The sequence below is a fragment of the Labeo rohita genome, unplaced genomic scaffold (genome assembly GCF_022985175.1).
Source record: "Labeo rohita strain BAU-BD-2019 unplaced genomic scaffold, IGBB_LRoh.1.0 scaffold_861, whole genome shotgun sequence".
In the NCBI taxonomy this organism is placed as follows: Eukaryota; Metazoa; Chordata; class Actinopteri; order Cypriniformes; family Cyprinidae; genus Labeo; species Labeo rohita.
In genome coordinates this window covers 75-12,649 of record NW_026129812.1, presented here as the reverse complement: position 1 = coordinate 12,649, position 12,575 = coordinate 75, and the positions used below count along the sequence as shown (strand labels likewise).

General features: G+C 37.4%; 1 protein-coding gene across 1 annotated transcript; it reads left to right on the top strand.

The window, feature by feature from the left end:
- Window positions 1–590: 590 nt before the first annotated feature.
- Window positions 591–12,151, top strand: LOC127162230 (Bardet-Biedl syndrome 1 protein). The gene is made up of 13 exons (XM_051105003.1): window positions 591–768; window positions 1,051–1,127; window positions 1,228–1,262; window positions 1,642–1,914; window positions 1,997–2,043; window positions 2,168–2,206; window positions 3,074–3,146; window positions 3,243–3,374; window positions 3,543–3,649; window positions 11,363–11,483; window positions 11,569–11,727; window positions 11,815–11,884; window positions 11,973–12,151. Exons 1-13 carry the CDS (start codon window positions 737–739, stop codon window positions 12,134–12,136), a joined length of 1,329 nt encoding a protein of 442 aa, XP_050960960.1. The 5' UTR covers window positions 591–736; the 3' UTR covers window positions 12,137–12,151.
- The last annotated feature ends 424 nt before the right edge of the window (window positions 12,152–12,575 follow it).

The following is a 12,575-nucleotide window of genomic DNA, read 5'->3' as shown; positions in this document are numbered from 1 at the left end:
AGGAAGTTAGTGGAGCAGTCAAATGGGGAATCTACCTATACATATCTATGTTTTGGTCCGTTTACACTGAAATGCAACCCCAGAGTTTTCAAACTAAAACAAGGTCTGCACCGTTTTCCAAAGTCTCAGTTTTCGAGGGTAGAAAACGCTGGAGTAGTGTAAATGATAGGGGTAACTGTAGTAAAAGTTATGCATTTTAAAACAAAAACACACTAGTTTAAACAAATCCTAAAATAGTCCATGTGACATCAGTGGTTCAACTGAAATGTTATGAAGCTATGAGAATAAAAAAAAAAACTTCATTCAATGATTTCTTCATGTCAATGGTGGCAGAGATGGACCCAGCATAGAAGAAATCTTTGAATTAAGTCGTTATTTTTGTTTTCTTTACTCACAAAAACCATTACCATTATGGTTGAACCACTCATGTCACATGGACTATTTTATCGATGTTCTTATTATATTTCTGGGCTATGAATGTGGTAGTTGTGTTGCTGTCTATGCAGGGTCAGAAAGCTCTCAGGTTTCATTTTTGGGTGAGCTATACACGGAACTATTGGTTGAGATGAACTATTCCTGGCGGAAGCGGTTTGATGTAGCGCACTTAAGAGCTCTCGCTGGAGTGGTTGCCATAGGAACGAAGAAAGCCGATTTGAGGATTACAGCAGACAGTCCTAGCAGTTTGATTACCACAGCCTAAAATCACCAATAAAGAGCGTTTGAAAATATCAAAGTCATGTCCTCTGTTTCGCAGGAGCTGAAAGACACGTGAGTAGTTATTTATGAGGCTTCTCTCGGAAATATCGCGTTAAATACCGACTGGCGTTAGCATGTTGATATAGCATATAGCATAACATTTCCTTTAAATGTAACTCAGTTCTATTATAATAGCAGCAGAGCTTATGACGTGACGCAGATACTTTTATTTGCCCAAATATGGCGGCACAGCAATACAACAGAGTTTCAAACCCAGTGCACAGAAATTAATTCCTATGCAGCGATTAATTTTTAGATGGTTTGATGTAATAAGTCTTCCCTGTGCTCTTGTAGTTCGGTTGCCAGCTCCAAGTGGCTTGATGCTCACTATGACCCAGTCGCCAACCTGTACACGTTTTCTTCTTGCATTGGTGAGTCAGTTTTGGGTGAATTTGCACATTCACTTACACGTCTGCGGTTAACATGCACCTAACAATCTCATCGGCTCATACTTCCTGTTATTTTCTACAGCTCTTTCAGATTTGCACGGAGATGGTGAGAATAAGGTGAGATGGTGTGTTTATGCTCTAGTGTCCCATGTGAAAAAAGAAGTGAGCTTAAAAGTGAGCTTAAAAGTACACTACACATGTAGTGTACTTTATATGTTGAAAGTATATTTAAAAAAAATATATTTTGCAGATAACACATAATGTTAATAAAAGCCCATTTAAAGAGACTTTTCATGACTATTTCCTAATGCACTTTTGAAAAGTTAACTACTAATATAACACCGTTAAAGCAGCTTCTCAATGCACTTAAACAAACAAAGAAAACTTTGCTGCATTCCAAAGTTCAAGCTTGGTGACCTCAGACCTGCGTGATCTTTTTATGCATTGTCAGTAATTCATCATTACATTGTAAGAGTCATGTCTGTGTGTGTACCAGCTGGTGGTGGGTGATCTTGGCACAGGAGTGTGTAACATGAAGCTGAAGGTGTATCGTGGCACTGGTCTTTTGAGTGAAAGCACCCTGCTTGACCTGCCCACTGGCCTGGTCTCCTTTCTCATGGACCTGCACGAGCCACGAACACCAGCCATCGCTGTGGCCTCTGGTCCCTTCATCTACGTCTACAAGAACCTGAGGCCCTACTTCAAGTTCACGCTGCCTAGTCTAGAGGTGAACCCTCTGGAGCAGGACGTCTGGAGTCAAGCCAAGGAGGTAAGTTGTTCTATCACATCCAGTCTTATGTGGGCCTGTCATTCTCGTGGTTTCAACCTACTGATTGTTTTTTGACACTTAGGACATGATTGATCCAATGACGCTTAAAGAGATGTTAGAAGGTTTAAGGTGAGTTACTGTATGTGCTCTATTTAGTACTCTAGACCCAATGCACTGAATGGCTTGAAAAGTACAGCATGATACAGTACATGTGGATTTTACAGTTACAGCTTTATCAATTCCTCTTGAACAGGGACAAAGCTGAAATTCCACTCTCTGTCAGATCACTACGGTAAAACCTCTTCCTCTCTTAACTTTATTAGCGTATTATTATTTTAACTGTAGGATTCATATAGTTTTAAGGAACTTGTAGTAATAGGAACAATAACTATCCACTGCCTCGTCGTTTTTCTCAGATATTAATATGTTACAGATACATACATTTTTAAAGTAAATTAATATACAGTTGAAGTCAAACATTTACATACACCTTGCAGAATCTGCAAAATGTTCATTATTTTGCCAAAATAAGAGGGATCATACAAAATGCATGTTATTTTTTATTTAGTACTGACCTAAAGAAGATATTTCTCATAAAAGATGTTTACACGTAGTCCACAACAGAAAATAATAGTTGAATTTATAAAAATAACCCTGTTCAAAAGTTTACATACACTTGATTTATAATACTGTGTTGTTACCTGAATGATCCACAGCTGTGTTTTTTTTTTTGTTTAGTGATAGTAGTTCATGAGTCTCTTGTTTGTCCCGAACAGTTAAACTGCCTGCTGTCATTCAGAAAAATCCTTCTGATCCCACAAATTCTTTGGTTTTTCAGCATTTTAACTCTTGTAAAAATGACATTTTGTCATTACTTTTGTAATTTATTTTTTATTTTTTTTGTAATTTACTTTTGTAAATTCAACTGTTATTTCTCTTGTGGATGATATGTGAAATATCTAATTCAAGTCAGTACTAAAAAAATGCATGCATTTTGTATGATCCCTCTTAATAATGAACAACAACAACAAAAAATATGTATTTTATATATATATATATATATATATATATATATATATACGTGCAGCCAACATTCAACTGGAAATGATATCACTGAGAGGACCTGATGATTCTTGCATTTCTTGTGTAAATTATTCAGGTTCCTCATGCTTGAGCCACATGAAATGGAGAATTTCGTTCTTCTTCACAAAGAACAGCCTATACGTAGACAGGTACCAATATCTACATATACGCAATCACTTAGACATACACAAAAAAACAAAAAAATAACTGCACTAACAGGGCTTTTGTCTCTTTGTTTGTTTTAGACGGTCATTACCTGTATAGGGACGTTGAAGAAGAACATGGCAGATGAGGATGCAGTTAGCTGCCTGGTTATTGGCACAGAGAACGGTGATGTTTACATATTAGATCCAGAGGCCTTCACCATCCTCTACAAGGTCAGGACATTCATACCTGCTTCAAATGTTCTTGTTTCATACTATATTCTGCTGTTAGCTTTTGGCGTCATTCCTCAGAAGTATCATCAGAAAAATAAGTGACTTGCTTTACATGCAATACTAAAGTAAGCTGATTACTCCAAAAGAATGAACTGTGTGTGTTTTCAGATGTCACTGCCTAGTACACCTACCCTGATGGACGTGACGGGTCAGTTTGATGTGGAGTTCCGCATCACTGTGGCTTGTCGCAATGGAAACATCTACATACTACGCAGGTAACTGAGTGAATTGCTACAGGGTTCATACAATGTGCTTAAAGTGCTTGAAGTACTTAAATTTGACTTTTTGAAACTTAAAGGGGTCATCGGATGCAAACTTCACTTTTTCATGTTATTTGAACATTAATGTGTGTTGGCAGTGTATGTACAAATCTACCCTATAATGATACAAATCAATGCAGTGGTTTTTAATTAATCTGTAAAAATAATATCCCCTTTTTCAAATCGAGCCGTTCTCAGATGCCTGTTGTTGTGGTGTCAAACCGACAGAGGCCGCTCCCACGATAGTTGATTGACATGAGCGTTTTACCTCAGACCAGCTGTCACAGTCCAGTAACTTTCCTTGTTTTGATGCCAAAGCAGGGATGTAAGTTAGACAAGAATATCTCGCGATTGAGGTGTTGTGTTGTTGGATGTAATAATGAACATAGTGGTCGTCAGTGTTGGGGCTAGTTACTCAAAAAAGTAATATATTACATATTACATATTACTCTCAAAAATAGTAATGCCTTACTTTACTTTATTACTCCCTGGAGAAAGTAACTAGTTATATTACTAGTTATATTACTAGTTACATTTTTTTTCTTAATTACTCTATAATTGCCTGAGATGCATCAGATGGAGGGAGAACATACAAAGGAGGAGTGTTCTTTAGGGTCTTTATTACGCCAACAACAGACTGGCACTGTCTAGCACAAATAACTACAAACAACTGTACTTGTGCAATCAAGTACAATGGGGCTGCTCGTTCATGTCACTCTGTCGCTTCGCAAGGAGCTTGATGTGTCCGTGCTGTCGCTGCAGGTGCTTCTTCAAGTTGGAGGTAGAGTTACAAGCGGTGGAGAGCAGCTTTCTCCCCGGGCAGAGTGTGCACTTCACCGTCAAGTTATTTTCCTTCCGTTGAACATATTCAAAATAATGACTGAATCTCCACCCGTCAAAACTAGTTTTCTGTTGCTGGGAACTAGGGCTGCACGATTTGGGAAAATGTTCATATTGCGATTATTGAGGTCAATATTGCGATACGCGATTGCGATTATAATAAATGGTACTGTGAGTCAACTTGATGGGTTCTTAAAGAAAATGCACACACAGATTAGTGATAATGCGGAAATGTGTATTTGTAACACTAGAAATGGTTTCAAAATAAATTATTTTTACCAAATGAAATAGCATTTGCATTAATGTAAACTCTCAAAAGTATAGCTAAATTAAATAAAATAAAAACATACACAGTTTCACAAAAATAAGATATTTTAAAGATTTTGCCCAAACAAACGGACATTTATGAAGAATTTAACATGTACTCTGTGTAAAATCTTTTGAAAAGGAGACAGGATATGTTTTTGGTCGATCGGATCACAAGTGGACAATGGAGACACAGTCGTTTACACCTGGCGTTTTAATCCATCTCTTCTGTCCACTTTCGACCACTTCTGACCACATTCCTGCATTTACATACATTACAAACTCCACTGACTGGCGTCTCTCCTGTATGATTTCATGTGATTCTCTTCAGACATTAGAACTGTACATGAATTATGAGCTTCTAGAACGTTTGACCTCCTAACTGAAGATCTTTTTTACAAATATAAATAAAAACAGTTTAAATAAAAATAGTCTAAACAAAAGAATAGCTGTATTAAGTGCAAACAATAGTGCAGCCATAATCAAAGTAGGCCAGGCTACTCTCTCAATGTTCAAAGTGCAAATAGAGACCAATTTTTTTAAGCCTGATACAGAGCTAGACAACTACACAACCTATTATAGGATACATACAAATAACAACATATATATGTTATGTAGCCTAATTTGCGCGCACTGTGGAACCGCTCTCTAAAAGCGCGTGTTAAAATTGCTTTTGAAGGCGCGTGCGCGTTTTACTTTCGGTTTCGTTTTAAGGATCGTGCGAATTCTCAGCGGCGCTGAGCGTGCTTTCTACAATACGAGACATTAATTTAACAAACAAATTTGAAAGTGAGGGGCACACAAACGGGATTTTGAAAAGTAGATGTGGTCAAAAGTGGACAAGCTGAAAACGTTTTACACCCCTATTTACACCTGTACTTAGCATTGTCCACTTGTGATCAGATCGACGCATCAGAAAACGCATGTTAATACCAGGTGAAACAGGGCCTCTAATTCTTGCACAGTACCTCTCTCTGGTCAGTGTCAGTAATCTCAAATCCAAATCCAAAACAAAAAAAAAAAAAAAGTAGGTGTTCTCAAGTCCAAACTTATTTAATATAATCACACAGGCTGACATCGCGATTGCGATACGATTAATTGTGCAGCGCTACTGGGAACCTTCCTCTGAAAAAGCTTGCCGTTGTTGACGCTTCCATTTTTCCCCATCTGTCTTTGCGGGTGCCGCTCTGCTGCCGGCTGCCGGGTGTCGACCAATCGGTGATGGTAAATGATACCTCGTGCCAAACCCAGACCAATCACTGTTCCATTCACGCCCCCTCCCCTTCCCTTCTGTTCTCTGTGTTGTATGCCTTGTGTGTGATGAAGGTGCTACTGGCAAATGTAACGCAAGTAACTAGCTCGGGAAAACTGTAATAATATTACCATTTTCAGACGAGTAATGCCTTACACTACTAGTTACTGAAAAAAGTAATATTATTACAGTAACGCGTTACTTTGTAACGCGTTACACCCAACACTGGTGGTCGTCATTTACTCCCGACATCTGAGCCGCTGAAGATGCAGTGGATTACGTTTGTTTGTGAATGGAAATGCGCCTCCCGATCTACATATATCCGTCTATGTTCGCGCAAATCTTTTGTGATCCAGCTTCACTTACAGCAGAAGTGTGTATAAGCGTTTTTTTTAATGAATCTTTGCGATCGCCTTTCCTTATAACATGGTAGTTAGGAAGTTTAGTGGCTCAATGCGGCTAAAAGAGAGAGAAGAGAGGGGCGCGGGGCGAGCAGAGCTCATTTGCATTAAAGGAACAACCCCTTAGAATGAGATGATTTTTGCAGAGCTCATTTTGACAAGGTAAAAAGGGTGTTGTTTTACACTACCATTGAGAATTTTTGATCAAAGTATATTAGAGACTTTTCATGAAGACCCTAGAGAATCGTATCAGCTTGTGGAAAATGGGCATCCGATGACCCCTTTAAGGCCTGGAAAACCTTAAAAATATACTTCAAACCTTGAAAAGGTACTTCAGAAGTGCTTGAATTATTAAAAGACAATATATCTATGAATAAGCGTTTAATGTTTTCAATAAGTACGTATCTTTTGAGTCAATTACAAAAAAACATCATACTTTTTTGCCTATTTCAGGTAATGTTAGAAAACTATCTAGGTTAACCAGTAGTTCTGACATGTGTGTGTCATGTAAACATTACTGAAGACGCAAAAAGAGAAACAGATGAACCAAATCAATTATGTGAGTCATTTAAGCTGGAACCACTCCAATTGATTCAAACTTGTGTCTTCTTTTTGATTTCAAGCGATTCACTAGCAAAAACCAGATCAAATTAAAAGAGCCATTCATTTTCTAATTTCGACATTGCTTGTAATGATTTTAAAAACCATTGCGTTGTAGCATGATTCACTGTTTCAAAGTAGTCCAGCTGGATTGCGTATCGCAAATCTTTTGATTCACATCGGGCCTTCAAATCGTGTATCGCAATTCATTTAATTTAGATCAGGACTTTGGAGTGGGTTCGCGAATCATTTGACTTAGATCGGATCTTTGGATATCACAAATAAATTGATTTTTAGATCGGAACCTCAAGTCGTGTATTGGGAATCATTCGATTTTAAGCGTAACTTAGCAAATTGTGATTCATTTGATTCAGAATGGGACTTCTTGAATAATTCCGCAAATTCAATGATTCGTGATCTGCACTCAGAGTCCTGATCTGAAATGATGATTCACGAATCATTTGACTTAGATCGGATCTTTGCATATCACAAAGAAATTGATTTAGATTGGAACCTCAAATGAAATATCGTGAATCATTTGATTTTGATCAGAATTTTGCATTCAATTCAGATCAGGACTTTAGAGCAGGTTCACGCATTATTGACTTAGATCGGAAATTTGCGTATCGCAAATAAATTGATTTAGATTGGAACCTCAAATCAAATATCATGAATCATTTGATTTTGATCGGAACTTCACGTTCAATTCAGATCAGGACTTCGGAATGGGTTCTTGAATTATTCTACGAATTGAATGATTTGTGATCTGCGCTCCAAGTCCTGATCTGAAATGATGGTTGGTGAATCTTTCGCTTTAGATTGGAACCTAGGAGAGTGGATCCCAAACCAGTTGATTCAGATCAAGACTTCGCATATTGCGAATCATTTGATTCAGATCAGGACTTTGGAGCGGGTTCTTGAATCATTCTGCAAACTGAAAGATTCGTGATCTGCACTCCGAGTCCTGATCTGAAATGATGGGTCACAAATCATTTGATTTAGCTTAGGAGATCGGAGCGGGTTCATGAATCATTTGACTTGGATCGAAACTTTGCATATAGGAAATAAATGGATTTAGATTGGAACCTCAAGTCCCGCATCGCGAATCGTTTGATTTTGATCAGAACTTCGCGTATCGCAAATCATTCGATTCAGATCAAGACTTCGAGCGGGTTCTTGGATCATTCCGTGAATTGAATGATTCGTGATCTGCACTCCGAGTCCTGATCTAAAATGATGATTCGCAAATCATTTAATTTAGATCGGAACTTCGGAGCGTTTTTTTTTTTTTTTCCTTAAAAAACATCAAACCATAAGTAAGATTGTTTTTGAAAATAAAAAAGTAGTGCTTGAAAAGCCCTGGAATTTTATTTTACAGTATCTTTATGAACCCTGTTGCCACTTATTTGAATTTTTTATTTTTTTTTAATACTAGAAACAAGGCTTTTCAGAATGCGGAATTAGTTTATGAAGCAATTGCTTCATAAAATGAATTTCAAAGCACTCAACTCAACATGCTGAGCTGAGAACATCTGCTGATTGAAGCCATGTAAAAGTGTTGTAAAAGTTTTTTATTAAAGCATACAAAATGTAACTTAAAATATAGTTCATTAAAGGAGAAGTCCACTTCCAGAACAACAATTTACATATAATGTACTCACCCCCTTGTCATCCAAAATGTTCATGTCTTTCTTTCTTCAGTTGTAAAGAAATTGTTTTTTAAAGGTGCAGTGTGTAATATTTAGGAGAATTTATTGGCAGAAATGCAATATAACATACAAAACTATGTTTTCAGAGGTGTGTAAAGACCTTACATAATAAGCCATTATGATTTTATAATCTTAGAACGAGCAATTTATATCCCCTTACATGGAAGTCGCCATTTAGTGCCGCCATGTTTCTATAGTAGCCCTAAACGGACAAACTTCTACAGAGCGCGTTTCGTCAGTACGTTGTTCTACTTCTTCGTTGGTGTTTTTAGAGGCCGCTCGTGTCGTCACCACGTTGAAATGTTGAAACGATGTTGAGCCGGCATCGTGATCCCATCGCACCCCCTCCTCCCTTTCCCCTCCCGCAAGCCATCGCATCCCAATGCCGTGTTCGGAAAGAACGTTTTGTTTTAAAGGCAATAAACATTAGATGGAAAAATATATTTCATTACTTTCTCTCGCAGTTATATCGTTAAGTAATTATACTGTATATAAATTGCGGGCATCAGGGGGCCGCTAGTAATGTACAAGGCATTGAAACTGATTTCGTATGCACGATCGCATTTCACTTGCACTTTTCATCATGATGTTTCACTGTAGACTTCGTCCGATGCCAATTTGGTAGACGTCGCCCAACCCTACTAACTGTCATACAAAAAATCTAACTAAAGTCAGCGAATAAACCTGAGACAATGATCAATGAGTAACAATAATATTCACAATAACATATTGGTTTACTGAAGAATTAAGTAAATATAATTCTTTGACTTACCTTTGTACAGAAACCTCATCACTTGATTGGCTACTGTCAGGTGTAACAGACGACGAAATTTTTGTCCTGTGTCAGCTTCCGTAGCTTCTGTATGCGTTTCGAAAGGGCGGGGTGAGCGGGGGACTTAGCCGTTGGTTGAAATTTGAATCCTCACCGCTAGATGCCGCTAAAAATTACACACTGCACCTTTAGGGAAAACATTTCAAGATTTTTCTTTATATAATGGACTGATATGGCGCCCTGAGTTTGAACTTCAAAAATGCAGTTTAAATGCAGCCTCAAAATGATCCCAGCCGAGGAAGAAGGGTCTTATCTAGCGAAACGATCGGTTATTTTCATAAAAATAATACAATTTATATACTTTTTAATGTCAAACGCTCGTCTTGTCTTACTCTCCCTGAACTCTGTTTATTCTAGTGTATGTCGAAAAACTCAGACCATATTTTCTCCCTCAACTCCCTCCTATATCGCTGTTTTACCTTTTTTGTTAAGGGTGTTTGATCTTCTTTGCATGTTCACTTTGCAAAGACTGGGTGGAACTTTTGCAGCGATGTAGGACGATTTTGAAATTAAGTTAAGGGAGAAAATACGTTTTTTTTCGACATACCCTAACTGTCTTGAGCTAGAATACATGGAGTTCAGGGAGAGTAAGACAAGAAGAGTGTTTGAGATTAAAAAGTATTTATTATATATTTTTTTTTAATGAAAATAACCGATGGTTTTACTAGATAAGACCCTTCTTCCTCAGCTGGGATCGTTTACAACCACATTTGGGATCGTTTGAAGCCGCATTTAAACTGCATTTTGAACATTCAAACTGGGGGCACCATATCAGTCCATTATATTGCGAAAAATCCTGAAGTGTTTTCCTCAAAAAAACTATTTCTTTACGACTGAAGAAAGAAAGACATGAACATCTTGGACGATAAGGGGGTGAGTACATTATCTGTAAATTGTTGTTCTGGAAGTGGACTTCTCCTTTAAACATTTATGGGGACATCATATGCAAAATTCACTTTTACATAGTGTTTGCATATAAATGTGTCTTGGCAGTATGTGGACACAACCACCCTACAATGATAAAAAATATATTTTTTTAATTCCCAAAAGCCGTTTTGATTTTCCTAAACACTATGACATCATATTGCTCAAGCCCCGCCCACGACCATTAACGGACTGTCCCATATTAGCCAGTTGCTGTGAAGAGAGCTGTTTTTGACAAGGTAGAAAGGGTGTTGTTTTACACTTTGAGGAATCTTAACCAAAGTATGTTGTAGACATTTCATGAAGACCCTAAAGAATCATACCAACTTGGGCACCAAATGGGCATCCAGATGATTATCTGTATAACAGGTGTAATAATAAACTGTATAAACATCATCTAATTAGTTTTCTTCTAGACTGGGCATAACTGTTTAAAGCCAGTTACAAAAATGTAGGCAGGCTCAGAAAAGTGAGACTGATTATCTCTTGCCTAATTGCTAGTTGGTCTAGTTTTCAAGACACAGTCTTGAAATAGTGGCTGTGGTTATGCAACTGGCCCCAGGTTTTTATGGGCCGGGCACACTTTAAACGCGATATTTTATCAGACATTGCAACACATGACATGACATCATGATCTGTAAAAATATTCAATATACTCCACTTTCCTGCAATGCTTTTTTGCATGAGCTTGCATTTCAAATTTCCAGCATTTGCATGCATATAAAATGTCAATGGAACAAACACAATTTTTAAATATGATAATATGTTAAAAAGGCCAATTTTTCAATTCTTTTTGTGTTAAAGGGATTCCCCGAAGCCCAAGTACTGCATTGAGCTGTCTTCTCACCCAGTTGGGCTGGTGAGGATGGGAAAGAATGTAGTTGTAGGATGTACTCATGAGACGCTGCATGGTTACACACAAAAGGTATGATAAATGAATCCATATCTGTCACACAACAATAATGCCTCCAGAAATGCTAATACTAATTATCATACAAAATCTCCTATAGGGGAAAAAGCTGTGGACCGCTTATTTGCCAGCCCCCGTTACCACCATGGCGCTCATGGACCTTCCCACACGAGGATTCCAGGCCGTGCTGGTGGGTCTGGCCAACTGTGAAGTACACATGTACCGAGACAAAAATCTAATCGGCACCATCAAGACACCAGTAAGGACCATTCTGAATTCAAATACCATTCAGAATTATAGGATGTTCTTGTAATCATCATCAGAGATTTTGATTTCTGTCTGACAGGATGTAGTAACAAGCATTTGTTTTGGACGTTATGGACGGGAAGACGGCACCTTGATAATGACCACCAAAGGTAGTAAAGCATGTAGATAAAGCAGTTCAGGGCAACTATAACACTGAACATAAGGCATTTAAAATGTCTTCAACTGTATGTGATCCAGGAGGAGGTTTGATTGTGAAGATCCTCAAGAGGACAGCTGTGTTCGATGACAGGGACTCAGCCCCTGGACCTCCGATAGCCCAGAGCATTCGTTTGAATGTGCCCAAGAAGACCAAGCTCTATGTGGACCAGACTTTGAGAGAGCGCGAAAATGCAGTTGGTTAGTGAGGCACCAAAGTAAATTTTGTTCATTAAACACCTACGTTGAACTTGTTTTGTTTAGCTGAAAACTGAAACCAAAAAAAAAATTTTGGTAATTAAACCAGTTATAGAAAAGTTCTTAAAGCCACCTCTTGATATTTCATCTGAACAAATTTTACAAATTTTAACAATGCTTATTATATACACTACCGTTCAAAAGTTTGGGGTCAGTACATTTTTATTGTTTCTTTTTTTTTTTTTTTTTTTTTTTTTTTTTTTTTTTTTTTTTTTAAGAAATTAATACTTTTATTCACCAAGGATGTATTAAGTTAATAATTAAAAGTTTATTAAAAGTTAATAATAAATAATTTACATTGTTATAAAATATTTATATTTTGAATAAACACTGTACTTTTTAAACTTGTTATTCATTAAAGAATCCTGAAAAAAAAAATTACAGGTT